The 16,328-nt window shown below is 48.3% G+C and overlaps 1 protein-coding gene across 1 annotated transcript in view; it reads right to left on the bottom strand.

The window, feature by feature from the left end:
• Positions 1–12,918: 12,918 nt before the first annotated feature.
• LOC138452791 (adhesion G-protein coupled receptor F3-like) overlaps positions 12,919–16,328 on the bottom strand; it is a 110,574-nt gene continuing 107,164 nt past the window's right edge. The window contains exons 9-10 of the mRNA XM_069605134.1: positions 14,218–14,300; positions 12,919–12,928 (exon numbers count right to left, since the gene is read on the bottom strand). Coding sequence (XP_069461235.1) covers positions 12,919–12,928; positions 14,218–14,300 — 93 coding nt within the window. The remainder of the gene's footprint in view (positions 12,929–14,217; positions 14,301–16,328) is intronic.

A 16,328-nucleotide genomic window follows, 5' to 3' on the forward strand; every position in this document is an offset into this window, starting at 1 on the left:
GGTCTGCTTTTGTGACTGATTGTGCACCCTGCTCAGGACCCTCTTCTGCGCAGTAACTTGGTGCTGCGCTGTCGGTCCGCTCCCCCCTTTTGGTCTTGCCTGCCATCGGTGTCGTGAGCAGTGTAGCAATGTCTATCTGCTTTGCAGGCTTGAGGTTCTTAGACATTATGAGGGCCTTCGCCGTCATGGGGGAGGGGCGGCAGGGATGGGGGGAAGTTCCTCCGTCAGTGTCCGTGCCTTTATGTGGTTGAGACAAGGCTCCTCACCCTATGTATCTGCTGCTGAGACCCCACTGGGTGCTGTTGATAGGAGTCAGGGCACCTCTGTTCCGCTCCCGTCAGCATGTGGGGTGCCCTGACGCTCTAGTCTTCGGGGTCTGCTTGAGGTGTATGAGTTCAGGGTGCTTAGCGAGCTGGGTCCGGCCTGTAATTTGCGGTGAAAAGAAGCCTGCGGGCCCACCCCAATTTCTTAGGTCCTTAGGGCCACCCCCTTTGTGGCTGAATTGCTTTGCTTGGCTTTTGTCCCTTTGGCCGGGAGAGCACTGTTTATGCTACTGCTGAGTCCCCCCCGCCAGAGCGGCAGGTGCTTCCTTACCTTTTCTTGGCAGTACCACTGAGCTTGGCACGTAAGGGAACGGGGACCCCGCTCCGCAGGAGGGGTGCCCAAGGAATGGCTCCTGGAGGGGCTGACGGGCCTCCAATGTTTCTGCCGATGCCTCCACTGTCTCTGGTTATCCAGCGGGGTCAGGAGCCAGAGGGGCTGCAGCTCCGAGGTGAGGAAGAGAGGAGTCTGGCTGCTTAGTTTGGTGTGGAGCCCCGTGTCGGGGTTACGGGTGCCTGGTGAGGGGGGACAGGGACCGCCAGGAGGGGGTGTCGGGTAGTCAGGGACTGTTTATTCACCCAGTTTAGTTCAGTCCGTCCCCGCACCCGGGCGGATACTGGAGCATCGATCTGACGATGGTGTGTGACTCCCCCTCTTGTAGCTTCTTGGTTGCCCTCTGCACCCTCCTCGGTCCAGTCCCCGGTCTGGTGGCGGGGCTGGACTACAGAGGCACCTCACCAGCCCAGTTCCTGTACAGCACTTCTCTGTGTTGGCCAGCGGAGGGGGGGCGGCCGCCCACCCCCGAGACCTCTGGCTTCCTCTCCGTCAAGGTTATGGGTGGGTGGTTGATGTGTGGCAGGCAGGGGGCTCCCCCACCTCCCAATCCATGTCCTGGTTCACTCCGGTCTGGGATCATCCGCTGCCCAGAAGGCTAGAGCCCCTTTCGGCACCATTGGGCAGGGCGATGGGTAGGCACCTGCAGGCCTCTCAGAGGTGTGTGCCGTCGTCTGTGGAGCTCTGGTCCCGTGGAGTGTTGCTGACTGCCTCCCCCTCTGGCCAAATCATCCACGGAGCTGGGATAGAAGTGACATTTCAGGGGCAGTTATAATGCGTAAGAGATGCCGCCATCTTGCCTGCAGTCCACCTTCTCCAATATGATTTTGGCCCTGATTCGAAGGGGCTGCAGACCCCTAATCCGCGGGGTCTGGGAGTTGAACATCAGGTGCGGCAGCCTTTCAGAAAGGGAAAGCTGTCTTTGTAGTCTATGGGGCGATAGAATTACAGGTGCATTTTCGTTGATGACGTGGCACCAGCCAGGAGCTCTCACAGAGCCGTTCCGACCATCATGGCTCCAAGCCACGCCCCCTTTTTTCATCCGTTTTTGTGTTGACTTTTAAATGCGGCAATATGAAATCCTCAGACCCCCATCCCCCAAGATGACCCTTTCCTCACCATCTCCTGCTGGTTTTTATGTTAAACGGGGGGGGTCACCCTCCCCCCTCTGCCTCCCCCTTTCCCTCCTTCACAACACACACCAATGCTCACAAAACAACACACACACACACAAAAGGCACTCAACGGACAGCTCGATTTAGAATGACTGCTCTGTGCCGTCACAGAGCGGGTCATTCTAAATCGATCTTTTTTTTAGGTCCATTGAAAACTATGCTTTCACTTAGGACCCCTCCTGAGGTTAATACATTGAGTAGTGCCAACGTGGCCGTTTATAGGCATAGGTATTACATTGCTTAGAAGTGGGAGGAATACAGCATGCAGTGCTATATAAGAACGCAAACTGTTATTAATAAATATAGTATACAATCAGTTGATTCTTAGGGATCTACCCACCTATTGTTTTCATCAATTATGTTATGTTTGGAGAAGCAGAAAAAGTGCAAGTTGTACCGGGAGACGTGTGTCTGGAGTTTTCTCAGCAGCAAGAGCTGTGTGGGTTCCTAACATGGTCCTCATTATCCGCCGAGATACCACCAAACTGTATTGCTGTTACCGCCGATTGGTCAGTGGTATTACCGCTGGATTACAAGTGGTGGTCGGCAGTGTTAGTTCCCATTAATTGGAGTCCCTAGAACTCCATGGGTGATTTCAGCGGTATTAACACCAGCCTTGTTGGGCGTCATCAGTGAGGAGTAGCTTGGGTCTCTAGGCCCGGGAGACTCGGGACCCACGTCTGGGCATACCCGTCCCACTCGGGATGACTTTAGCAAAACAGAAAGGTGATGGCTGGAAGGTCAACAAGGGTGAAACATATTTGGGGATGCTTTTGGTCTTGTGCAGAAGGGATGTGACCTAGCAGTTTGGGCTGGACTGCCCCTTTTGGGGTGGGGCCAAGCCTGATTTGCATATGGTCTTTCCCCTTCTGTAATGGCTTGGCAGGCGAAGAACGGTGGTCTGGAGGGTTGCCCAGAGCAACGCCAGTGGTTTAGATTCATTCTAAACCTTCCAGCCATCACCTCTTTGTTTTTGCTTTGTCACCCCACGTGGGACGGGTATGCCCAGACGTGGGTCCCGTGCCTGCTGGGCCTAGAGACCCAAGCTACTCCTCACTGATGAGCCCCAACAAGGGCGAAACATGTTTGTGGATGCTTGTGGTCTCGTGCAGAAGGGATGTGACCTAGCAGTTCGGGCTGGACTGCCCCTTTTGGGGTGGGGCCAAGCCTGATTTGCATATGGTCTTTCCCCTTCTATAATGGCTTGGCAGGCAAAGAACAGTGGTCTGGAGGGTTGCCCAGAGCAACGCCAGTGGTTAAGATTCATTCCAAACCTTCCAGCCATCACCTCTTTGTTTTTGCTTTGTCACCCCGAGTGGGACGGGTATGCCCAGACGTGGGTCTTGTGCCTGCTGGGCCTAGAGACCCATGCCACTCCTCACTGAGCCCCAACAAGGACGAAACATGTTTGGGGATGCTTGTGGTCCCGTGCAGAAGGGATGTGACCTAGCAGTTCGGGCTGGACTGTCCCTTTTGGGGTGGGGCCAAGCCTGATTTGCATATGGTCTTTCCCCTTCTGTAATGGCTTGGCAAGCGAACAACGGTGGTCTGGAGGGTTGCCCAGAGCAACGCCAGTGGTTAAGATTAATTCTAAACCTTCCAGCCATCACCTCTTTGTTTTTGCTTTGTCACCCCGAGTGGGACGGGTATGCCCAGACGTGGGTCCCATGCCTGCTGGGCCTAGAGACCCAAGCTACTCCTCACTGATGAGCCCCAACAAGATCGAAACATGTTTGGGGATGCTTGTGGTCTCGTGCAGAAGGGATGTGACCTAGCAGTACGGGCTGAACTGCCCCTTTTGGGGTGGGGCCAAGCCTGATTTGCATATGGTCTTTCCCCCTCTGTAATGGCTTGGCAGGCGAAGAACGGTGGTCTGGAGGGTTGCCCAGAGCAACGCCAGTGGTTAAGATTCATTCTAAACCTTCCAGCCATCACCTCTTTGTTTTTGTTTAGGTTGGCAGTGACACAGTACTTTGTGAATGGAAGTGGGTAGGCCCATAGTATGTGAATGAAAGTGCACAGGGGTGCAGGAAAGTGTCATGGTCATTGGGCCAGGAACGCAAACATTAAAGGGCCACATACACAGGGGGCCCGGATGGACACATTCCTGGTGCCTTTGGCGCCAGACTCATGAATAACAGTAAGCAAGAACATTTATTTGGGACAAGAGTGCTTTTATTATGGACATAGCACCTCATTTAGGGTGCAAAGTGCATTTAACATGGGAACTTCCATTCACTAAAGCAGCCCCACATGTACTCTTGGGTGTGCCTGCTGCTATTGGGTTGCCTTGCACGTGCTGACTCTCTAGGAGTGGCAGGGTGTGGCAGGCAAGCCAGGCCTAGTGGGCGTGCCCACGATCGCGGCTATATAAGCTGCTCTGATCCCCGAGGCAGACGCTTCACGTTATTCTGCACTTCCATGCAGCGTGAAATCCTGCTCCCTGCCATCATACTTGGGAAACCTGCTTTCACCTGTGCGCGTCTTCGTTGATCCTGGTATTCATCTTCAAATCTTCCGGAACGCTGACATCTTCATCTTGGCACCGCAGCTCATCTCCAAATCTTCCGGAACGCTGAAATCTTCATCTTGGCAACGCAGCTCATCTTCAAATCTTCCTGAATGCTGAAATCTTCATCTTGGCACCTCAGCACGACTTGCTCCGTCCTCGACAGCAGCACCTGCAAGGAAAACGAAGGACAAGGTTAGACGCTTAAAAGACATTGGGCCTCATTACGAGGTTTGCCCGTAAGGCAAAAACGATGCCGGTATGGCAATACCGGCATCGTTTACCGTCCCGTTGCATTCCGAGCCGCAAGCCCGGTATTAGCGGCACCCTAAATAACGGTGCCACTAATAGCGGCATAGGCGCGTACAGGCGCCCCTTTGGGGAGCAAATACCGGCATGCCGGTATTAGGGGGAAATCCCAACCTACGCAGACATGCAAATACCGGCATCGCGAAGCCCGTAATCACGGGCTGCACGATGCCGGCCATACAGGCATCGCAGACCACCCGCAAACAGCAATCAGGATATAAGGCAGCAGCCACAGGTGCACACAATCCCCACATGTGGAGTCAATGGAGGCTGTGCGAGTATAAACTGAGCACACACCATCCCCCCACACAGATGGAGGCAATGTAGACTTGCCCAGTACAAAAGGAGCACACCTACACACCACACCCCTTCCTACACCAAAATGCTACCACTAGCAGTTGCAATCATGGCGCTGGAGGACATGCCTATACTGCTACAACTACAGCAACAACAACAACAACAACTACAGCAGCAACAACAGGCAGCACAGAGGAGACGCAGGAGGAGAAGGTGGGTGAGACAGGCCCAGCAATTACCACCAGCGCAACAACCACCAGTGCCTCGTAGGCAGCTACCAATCCCTTGCACCAGACCCAGCCCATTCAACCTAACCCCTGAGCAGATCCACACCCTGTACCGGTTGGACTGTGACACCATCACCACCATAGTGGACATGATACAGAACAACATTGCCAGCCACATAGAAATACGCACTGCCATCCCCCCACTACTAAAGGTGGTGTCTGTGCTACACTTCCTGGCCACAGGCACCTACCAACACACAGTGGGCCAGCTGCATGGCATTTCACAACCACTATTTTCACGCATGCTGCACCAAGTGCTGGATGCCCTCCTGAAGCACGCAAGCACCCACATATCCCTACCACGGACTGCCCAGGAGATAGCCGAAACCAAAGTAGGCTTCCATGCACTGGCAGGCATGCCCAATTGTGTTGGTGCCATTGACTGCCCCCATGTGGAATTGGTAGTCCCCCATGCCATTGAGGCGTTGTACCGCAATCGCAAGCAATACCACTCCATCAATGTGCAAATGCTATGTGACTCCAGCAAGATCATCACCCATTGCTGCACCCGATTTCCTGGATCCACACATGATGCCATGGTACTGTGCAACTCCACGCTACCCCGTCACATGGAGCGACATGCTGGACCACGTGCCTGGCTGCTTGGTGAGTTGCACAACTGTCCCATGGCTGTGCTGTGGGGTACTGATCTGTGCGGATGCAGAGGAGGGGGGGGCTACTTCACCTGGGTGGGAAAGTGGGGGGGGGATAGTTCACCAGGGTGGGAAAGGACGGGGAGTAGTGCACCTGGGTGTCAATAGCCAGTGAGCGGAGAATGCATGCAGAGCTAAACACTCCTCACCTGAACCAGCCAAACAGAACATGACACATCACTGGACCACATTTCGCAAATGGATGACAACAAGTAATAGGCACAACCAGGCCACCATGGTGATGGCAAGCAATGCATGACTGAACAGAATGGCAACTGTGGCAATGCGGCTAGTGTGCCCATGCATAGTAAAGAATATACAGCATTAATTGTAGGCTAAACATTATCGCACTACCACAGCACATCTGCCTCAGCATGCATGATTACACCCTGCATCATCTATTAAACCCCATCCAGTGTACCACACCTCATTACAGTATACATTGCATCTAGGTGACTATTTTGTACACGTACAGGGACATGTGCATGCCCACACCAAATAGCTGCTGCCATGACTGTGCCCCCTGAAGGTGGCAGTTCAGAGTGACACACACCTATTTGTATCTGCTTGCAGGTGATGGAGGATATCCCTTGAGGCTGTGGCTACTTACCCCTGTGCGGAACCCGCAGAACAGCCATGTAGAGGACTACAATCGTGTGCTCACTCGTATCCGTGTTGTGATTGAGCAGACCTTTGGCCTGTTGAAGGCGCGGTTCCGCTGCCTAAGCAGGTCTGGTGGGGCACTCCTATATAGGCCTGAGAAGGTGGCAAAGATCACCATGGCCTGTGTCATGCTGCACAACATGTGCATCCGGAGGAATGTACCACTGCCACCTGACATTGACATGCATGGGCCGGGTGAGGATGAAGGGGATGGAGACGGAGGTGAAGGAGCCCCCCTGCCAGTACATGATGCACGGGATGGCCATGCCGTACGCCAAGCACGAATACTTTTGAAACGCAAGGACCATGAAAGTAATGTGCCAGTGACACACTGGCTGCATGTGGACATGCACACTTGTTTTGTTAGAAGTTCCCCACTGTACACCATCACACATTAAATGTACATGCACAAAAAGAAGTATGTCCACCCAATGATTTTCTTGCACACAACGGGTGTATTTTCCAGACACGTGATAATGTAGACATATTCCCCTCACAACCCCCAGTGAACTCCCTGACCCACCCTACAAACCCCAAAAATACCCCAGTGAACTCCCTCACCCACCCTACAAACCCCAGAAATACCCCAGTGAACTCCCCACCCACCCTACAAACCCCAAATGTCCCCATATGTACACCAAACACTGTTCCCTTGACCAACGTCCATTTGTCCAATGGCATTGTCTGCCCACTCTACTTCTTTGGCATTTTGGGATTCGGGGGTGCCATGTCCAAGCGCCGTGCACTCCTCCGCGTCATCCGCACGGGGCTCGATTGGGCTGAGGTCGAAGCGGTTGTGGCAGTGGAGGTGTCGGTGGCCGGTCCCATGCCTGCCCCAAGGTGTGGGCGCTGCATTTGAGGCAGCTTTGCAAGCAAGGCTTGCGTAAGTGCCCCCAGACACTCCCTCATGGCACTTGTGGATGCCCCAACAGCAGCAGTGTTGGCAGCGATGGCTGTGGCAATGGCCCTCATGGAGTCATTACCATCGGCTATTTTTTTTTTTTTTTTTTTTTATTAAAATGTTTTGTTTGATTTTACAAACTTTTCATTTCTTCATAAAAAATAAAATACAACAAAAGAAACTAAACAAAGTGACATTATAAAATAGGAATCTCATATAATCCTTGTTTCTGCTTCCTTCGTGCGTTTCAAATGTCATTTGTTAATAGCTATCCAGAATTTAATAATTGTTAAAATTAACTTTTGATCTTGACCTCTTAACAGATTGTCCCATCTTTCTCTGGTTGTTAGTTGTTTATTTGATATACCAAAATAGTCTCTATGTAGTGATCTTTGGTCTATCAAGGCCGTGCAGACCATAACCAAATGAAATAAAGTTTCTTTGTTGGTTGCAATTTTGCAAAAACGGCAGTATGGTGTTATTCTGTTTGTTTTATCAATCATAGCTTGATACTCTTGTGTTGGTAGGATATTCAGCCTAAATCGGAAGAACAGGTCACGGATATAGCAATCCGGAAAGATGTTTAGATAAGCAGGTAATTCGTGTAAGGCTCTTGATTCTATTTGGCATTTTAGATGTCTTTTGTATTGGTCTTGATCACCGATGGTTTGGATCCAGTCGTTCGTCTGAATTTTACGTTTGGCATATTGAGGTCTATTAATTAACATTTCCTCAGATATATCGCCAGCTTGCATTTCCATTTTAATTTTAGAGCTCCATTTTGTAAGTGCTGTGATATGGAAAGCGGTTTTTTTTTCTCTCAATATTTCCAATGACGGGATCTTATCTTTTGTGATTATTTTTCTAAGAAGGTCCATTTGCTTCCATAGAACGATGGATTTAATGGATTGGAGAGCTAGTTCGAATCGTATTCTAGCCATAGGAAAAGATCTTGGAAGGGATAAGGTTTTTCTCCAAAACAGTGCTTCATATCTAGTCCAATTAATGGGTTCATAGTTGATGAGGGATTCAGAAGCATACGATAGAACAGGAATTACTTTTTGTTGGTAGAAGGCTATTATTGGTTTAAAAGAATATGTGCCGTACTTCCTATGGAAGAAGCAGCCTTGTCTGGCCAGAGATCTGGCTTTGTCCTCTAAGTAATTTTTCCATTCCTGTTCATTTGCAGAGGAGTTGATCATCGCGCCCAAGTATTTCATCGAGGTTGTCATGGCGATCTCATTCCCATCTAAGAATATTTTTAGGCTGGGTTTATCGGTTTTCTGCGGGGCGAGTCTCATCGTCCTTGTTTTGTTGCAATTAATCACTAGATCGTTCTCCTGCATGAATTCTTGGGTTTTATCTAGAGATTTTTGTAAGCCCGCTATAGTCTTGTCCAGAATGATGATGTCATCAGCATAAATTAAAGTCTGAACAGTTTCGTTGTTGATTTTAGGAGGATTTGCTACCGAGTTTTGGATTTGTTTGCTAAAGTCAAATGTATACAAATTATACAAGCAGGCAGCCAAAGGGCATCCTTGTTTCAGGCCATTGGAGGTTTGAATAGGAGAAGTAACTGTACCGTCGTTCGTTAAGCGAACTCTAACAGAAGTATTTGAATAGAGTTGCATGATGGGGTGCAAGATAGAGTCTGGGCAACCCCAGGCTGTCAGTTTGGACCATAGCTTTGACCTGTTCACCGAATCAAAGGCCATTTTTAAATCTATGAAGATTACATATATTTGATGTTTTTTTTGTATCGCCTCATTTTTAATCAGGTTCAGGAGTAATAAGTTCACATTTGTTCCAACTTTCTTGATAAAGCCAGTTTGTCTTTGGTCTCGTTTGTCATTTTCCATTGCCCAATTGGTGAGTTTTTTAACAAGGTATCCTGCGAATAATTTGCCCAAGGGATCTAGCAGGGCTATGGGTCTGTAATTTGCAGGGGATTTGCGGTCTCCATTTTTGTAGATGGGAATCAAAACGGCAAAAGTCCAACTTTGCGGAATTTGTTTCGTTTTTTCTATCAGTTGGAGGAGAAGAAAAAAGAAGGATGCCCATTCATGCGGGTTTGCTTTAAGGGTAGCATTAGATAGACCGTCGGGTCCCGGTGCTCTGGAAGGATTCAACTCCATGATGGTAATTCTTATATCCTCCACATCCCAGTTGAGATTCCAAGGTTCTTTGTTTTGCATTTCATTAGTTAGAGACGCATTTGGATAGGTGTTATACAAGGATGTAAAATGCTTTATCCATTCTTGAGCTTCGACTTCTTGGATCATAGCGGTTACTTTAGAAGCAGGATTCAGCAGAGTCCAAAAATTTCCTTGAGTTTTTGTCTTTTAGAGCCGCTAAAATTGCTTCAGCGTCATTCTGTTTAGTTAGAGCTTTAATTGTTTTAATTGAATTAGAATATTTTTGTTTTTCTTTTTTTATTTTGGTCTCAAAGTCAGGTTCTTTCAATTTTTTTAATTGTCTAATTTGTTTTTGAAGCTTCTTTTTCTTCTGGGCAATTTCAAGATTGAATTGATGCTTATGACAGACAATAGGATGGTTTTTTTTATGTGATGGATGATGGTATTTCTCGAGAATCCAACTATAGTTAAGTTTTGCATGATCATGAAGTGTAGAATCTTTAAAAGTTGACAATAACTCAGGTATTTGATGATTTTTAATACGAATTCTATTAAGAGCATTATTAATCTCGAGAGGTGGCAAAATTATTCGTGGATATTTTAATGTTGCTGAATCCCAAGTGATTCTTATTTGGTGGTGATCGCTGGAAGGTTGAGGAAGATTTTCAATCGAAGTTATTAGAGTTCTCAAACCTTCTGATGAAAAAATGTAGTCAATAATAGAATTTGTGTTGTTACGGGACCATGTTGGAATCGGGATTCCTTTGTTGTCCACAGCAGGGTCGATTAATGTGATGTTACGGATCGATAATTCTTTTACCCATTTTTTTGCTCTCTCTGATAATGCATTTCTGTCCAGTTTTTGGCCTTGTTTGTCAAATAAGTGGAAATTGAAATCCCCTACAATTAAAAAGACCGTTCTATGGTTGAGTAAGACAATATTATCAATTTCGTCCAGTATGGATTCCAGGAATTTATGGTCGTTCATTGCTGACGGATTCCAGTATATGTTAAATATAGTGATATAGTTATTATCCTTACATTGATCTTGGTCTGTAAATAAAGTTGAAATAAGAATGGTCACAAGCTGAGCCCAAGGATGGATGTTCTTTCTCATTATAATTTTCCAAAATGGATTGATTTTCACTAGGATCATCATACCTGAGGCTGGACGTCCAAGTTGAGAGGAGATTGCAAGGTTTGATAATGTAATAAACCCTTCGCAGACTACCTCCTCTTTCAGCCAGGTTTCTTGTAAACATATTATCTCAGTTTCAGAAAGCACAGATGATCCTTCATTAAAAAGATGTTTATGGCCTCGAGTGTTCCACGAGCATAGTGAAATCCCGCTCAGTTGTGTTGGATTTCTTGTTGATTGTTATAAGTATGTTTTCTTGGTCGTGGACCGATGATCGTTATATAGTACATTTGTGTCGAGGGACCGTTCTAGATCTCTCCATATCCCGCGTTTCTTTGTAAATTCATTTCGATCAAATAATGAATTTTCCTCATTATATTTTGTGGTTTTGTTGTACACAATTGTTTTATTATGACGATAGGAGTCCATTATCGCAAGTTTGTGAGTGTATTTGTTCAAAGCCAATAGGCTTGATACAGTAATTTTTTTAGCTTCAAATCCCAGGATTTCCAATTGTTTTGTAGTAGACAATACACGATTCATAAGTTTTTCGGAATAAAAATCTATCTGTACAGAATCCATTTTGTTTTTATTAGGAAATAGAATTACTTCTATATCTCGCGATTTAATATCCGCCGTTTGTGGAATAGCATTTAGGAGGCGTAATACATTTGCTCTATTCAATATTACAGCCTCATCATTACTTGCTGCGCAGGAAGCTAAAGAAATTCTGAAAGCAAGAGACCTTGTTTTCCAATTAAGAAAAGTCGGTCTAATCAGTGGAGGGTCCGGTTGAGCTGAACGAGACATGTTGTCACTTGATTTCTGGTTCACTTCTGACTGTGACCCTGAGTCATTTTCGGACACTTCTGAGTATTCTAAAGAAATAATAGAGGAGTGCCTAGAGGTGTAACTCGAGTCCACAGAATCAAAGGAAGATTCTTTACATTCGTCCAGCACAAGAAAGATCTCATCTTGTGGATCTATAGAGCTGAACGTCTTATGTGTCATAACTTCAAGAGTTGTAACGTCATCAGAGTTATTCTCGCCATCGATTACTGATGCAATGATTTTATTAGGGGCGTCTTGATTTATAACGGCCAGTAGTGCATCTAGTGGTTCCGATTGCAATTTATCCACATCTTTATTGGATGAGGTTGGTCCAGTATCACTTGACGTAGAGGCAGCAACAGCTGACAGGCTGCTAGATTTAAACTTTTTTTGTTTTTCCCTTCCGGTATTGATTGTGTTTTCTTGCACGGACTTTTGTACAATTTGCATTTTTCTTAAAAAGGCCCGTGACCCCGTTTGGATTTTTTTTGTGAGTTTCTTTTTGTTTGTTTTTGGAAGAGGTGATATTCCCACTGAGCCTCGTTTAGTCAAATCAAAGATGTCAAAAGGAATACATGCCGGCGGTTCAGAGTTAGGAGTAGGCATCATATGATTTGGATCTAGTGTACCGCTATTGATTGGTTGTACTTCAAAATCGTGTCGTTGTTCTGTTTTTGGAACGTCAGTTTGTACAGTGCTATCAATAGTTTGAGATTGTTTTGCTAGACTTGCAGGAGAGGGCAGCACTAGCGATTGTTTCTTTATTTTTTCATTTATTTTTTATTTTACCATCGGCTATTTGTTGCAGCATTAGTTCAAGCATCGACTCCTGTCGTGCCTCTACCCTTGACAGGTGAGCCTCAAAGGAGTCGTTGGCTGCAGGAGTGCTGGTGGCCGGGGCGGTGGTAGGCAGGGTGGTGGTAGGCAGGGTGGTGGTAGGCAGGGTGGCGGAGGGCACTTGCGTGTGGCCCACGTCCAGGGCACAGTCCTCCTCAAAGAGGCATATGTCTGACTCTCCAAGGTCCGAGTCGTGGAGGAAGGGATCGTCAATGCTCTCGGCCTTTGTAGGGGGAGGAGGCTGGTAATGGGGCTTGGGGTGGGTGTGGCGGACATGACTGTGTCACCCTCATTCTCCACCTCAGCATCCACAACGTCCGCGGTGGTTGGCGGAGCGGGAATGGAAACGCCTCCCACTGTTGTGGGTGGCTGCTGCTGGACTGTGGCTGCAGGAGTTTCCTGCTGGGTTACTACCCGGTGTGGCACACTGCCTGTTGCTCTGGGCAGTTTCTGGGGTTGGGTGGTGGTGGTGGTGGTCCCTTGCCGTGAAGTGGATGCACCTGCACCCCTGTCCTGCCTGCCATCTTCCTCATCGGTGCCTGGGGGATAGAAGAGATGCAGGTCATCAGTAATGGTGTCACATGGCAGCGATAATCTATTGCACTGTGATATATTCATACATTCATGCATCAAATTATTACAGAGGTGTGGCATTTGGTGTTCTGAGGGGGCATGTGGGAAATCAATGCATGGCTGGTGGCATGGCATTGGTATGGTGTCTGTGTGGTGAGTTACATGGGCATGGTTGAGTCATGTTGCATTTGTGTTGGGATTGGGATTGGCACTCAGCATGCATTTGTGTGTAGCAGGGTGTGGCACACCTTCTTGACTGGATATGTTGATGTGGGCCTGGGACATGCATTGCCTTGCCTAGTCTTAATTCCACGTCACTTGTGCCACATCATGGTTTAGCCTACAGGGATGTGATGGGTCACTCACCTTCTTCTGTGGATGATGCGGCGCCCACCTCCTGGTCACCGATTCCCTCTATGTACTCGGGATCTATAAAGGTACTGGCTGTCTCCTCCCATGGCGTCAACTTCACTATGGAGAGTGGGCCCCCGCCTGTCGCCATGGCGGCCCTCCTGTTCTCTGCCAGGATCTTCCTCACCCTGAGGCAGAGGTCATCCCACCGCTTGCGACAGTCGTGCACACTCCTTGGGGTGGTTTCCACTGCCGACACCCTCTGTGCGACCTCCTGCCAGACTTCCTTCTTTTTGGTCTGGGCCGCATGCTTCATGTCGGTGGTCCTGATGGTGTCCGCATGCTGGGCCAGAGTGTCAGCGAGCATACTTAGCTCAGCGTCTGAAAAATGCTGTTTGCGCTTCCTGGGGGTCGCCTTCCTGGTAGCCTTGGAACTCCTGGTTCTTTTCTGCCACTGTACAACACAAAAGGACTGGTGGTTGGGGAGGATGGCAATGGATTGTGTTTTTAAAGATGGCCGCCGGCCCATTTCCCGTCCCTGCGCGATGACGTAATTTCCGGGTCCGTTTTTTGCGAACGCGGTATTACCATGCCGGTATTACTATGCCGGTATTTAGGGGTTGTTATGAGGTGGTACCGCTATGGGCAGGTCCCACGATGCCCGTATAGGGGAGTTGGAGGCCCTTTAGCGACATGGCAGTATTGCCACTACCGGCATGGGGGAACGCGCATGCTCGAGCACTCGTAATCACCCGCTATTAGCGGGTTCATACGAGCACGGACCCGCTCATTCCGGCATGCCGGTAATGAACCCGCTTTTTACCGGGCTACTCGTAATGAGGCCCATTCAGCTTAAAGTCGCGCTACCACCAAATCTCGTGCTTTTCCTTAAACCATCACTTACCTGCTGTCGGACATTGCGGATTCTGCCATCTTCCAACCGGCTGCGTCCTGCGCCCCGGAGCTGCTTTTGGGCCGCATTTCCACCTATTGGGAAGAAAACAGAAGAGAAACACTATTCAAGAATTGACAACAATATTGGGAGCAATAATACAAAGCCATTAAAACAAGAAGAGACAAAGAGTAAACAGAAAGGGAAAGAGATAAGAGACATTGAGAGACACTTACTATCAACCAGGAGAAGCATAGTCGCAGCTGGACTGGACTATTACTTACCGGGGATCAGTGAAGAAACTAGGTCCCATCGACAAGCGCCCCTGCCAGAAGTAGCAGGTCAGAGAGCTTATCATCCATAATTAACAGGTGAGCCTTATGGGCCGGTACATGCTCACAGAAACCACACCTTGGGGAGAAGAGTGAGATACAATAGTCACAGATCAGCGCACTCACGTTCTCTCATATCCACACAGTAGCTGTGTCACCAATTGCCGCCGCTCACATCTTATCTGCAGAGGGAGAGGCCTGACGGGGGTGATCTAATTCCTGGGAGGGCTGCAACCATGCCCCAACGCCTCCGCAGAGACCAGGTGAGCATAATAGAGAGAGTGTTTCGTTTGTACATTATGATAACTGTTGCAATTTGTTGCTGCATAGCTGCATGGCAGTGCGCAGGTTAGGTAGGAGTGCTGGTGGCAGTGGTGTGTATGTGGATGGTCGTAGTTGGTGACATGGTGACATGCATGGTGGCATTATGCTGCTGTGGGTGTGTTCAAGGCCCATGCTGTGTGCAGATTTGTTGAAGTAGGCCCAATGTTGTGAAAATGTTGTAGTTAGTGACACAACACTTTGGGAATGGCTGTGGGTAGGGGTGGTGTGGCCGAATGCCGTAGGACGTAGGCCATGCACTCAAGAGCCTAGGCCTTGAAGACACTCATGGCAGTAATGCATTTTTGAATGTGCATCAGTTAGAGAGTGGTGAAATGTAAGGAATGGTTGTGGAGCACATCACAGCCGTTATAGGCCAGTGTTGCAAACAGAATGTGGGTAGGTTGGCAGTGGTACAATAAATGTGATTGAAAGTGCACAGGGATGCAGGAGTGAGTGTTTTGCTTGTACAGTATGGTAACTGCTGCAATTTGTTGATGCATAGCTCCATGGCGGTGCGCTGTGTTTGGAGATACTGCAGTGAAAAGTCATGCAGTGTGGGCACTGGGTGTAGTGTTTGCATACTGTTAGTATGATAGAGGGTATGGTTGAAGGGCATCTTATATGTACTTGGATAGTGTGCTGTGTACAATGTTGTAAACATTTTGTGGTTAAGTTGGCAGTGACACAATACTTTCTGAGTGGAAGTGGGTAAGACAATAGTATGTGAACGAAAGGGCATAGGGGTGCCGGAGAAAGTGTAATGTTTATACATTATGGTAACCCGTGCATGTAATGCTGTGCATGTCCATTGCGGTGTGGAGGTTGGTTAGGAGTGCTGGTGCCAGTGGTGCGTATGTGCCCAGTGGTAGTTGGTGACATGCTGACATGCATGGTTTAATTATGGTGGGGGGAATGTGTGCAAGGAGCACACCCACTTGAGCAATGCAGGTTTGACAATGCAGGAGGCACAGGGTGGTGATCTTTGGAGAATGGGTTTGGAGCACATTGTTGACGTGCTACAGCACCACAAGTGAGTTGCAATGCAGAGGTTTTGCATGTGATTGGTGCATGCATGCTTGAAAATTTGACAGCACCCAATGGGGGAGTGCTGCAAAATGTGGCCGTGTAAAGGGGAAGAAGTATTGTCTGAGCTTTACTGGGTCATGGCCCTCACTGTAGATGGGAAAGCGCACGTGCACATCCAGCCATTATGAGCAGGGTGGAAAGGGAAATGGAATTGTGGGAAATAGGCAACTAGGAGTTTAGGGCGTGGTTCATAGGAAGGGGCAGTACCATTTTGTCCCAATACTGAGTCGTGAGGGTGGTCGAGATGGAGAGATGCACAGTGCTTATCGTCGATGATACCTTTGTGTGCCATCTGCACAGGTGTTGTGTGCAAAGAGGCGTTGCTGGTAATTTCGGGTTGAAAGGAGTGGATGCCTTCTGGGCCTGTCTGGGTGACTGCAG

Source organism: Ambystoma mexicanum, chromosome 4p, assembly GCF_040938575.1.
Source record: "Ambystoma mexicanum isolate Mex_15411 chromosome 4p, UKY_AmexF1_1, whole genome shotgun sequence".
Lineage (NCBI taxonomy): Eukaryota > Metazoa > Chordata > Amphibia > Caudata > Ambystomatidae > Ambystoma > Ambystoma mexicanum.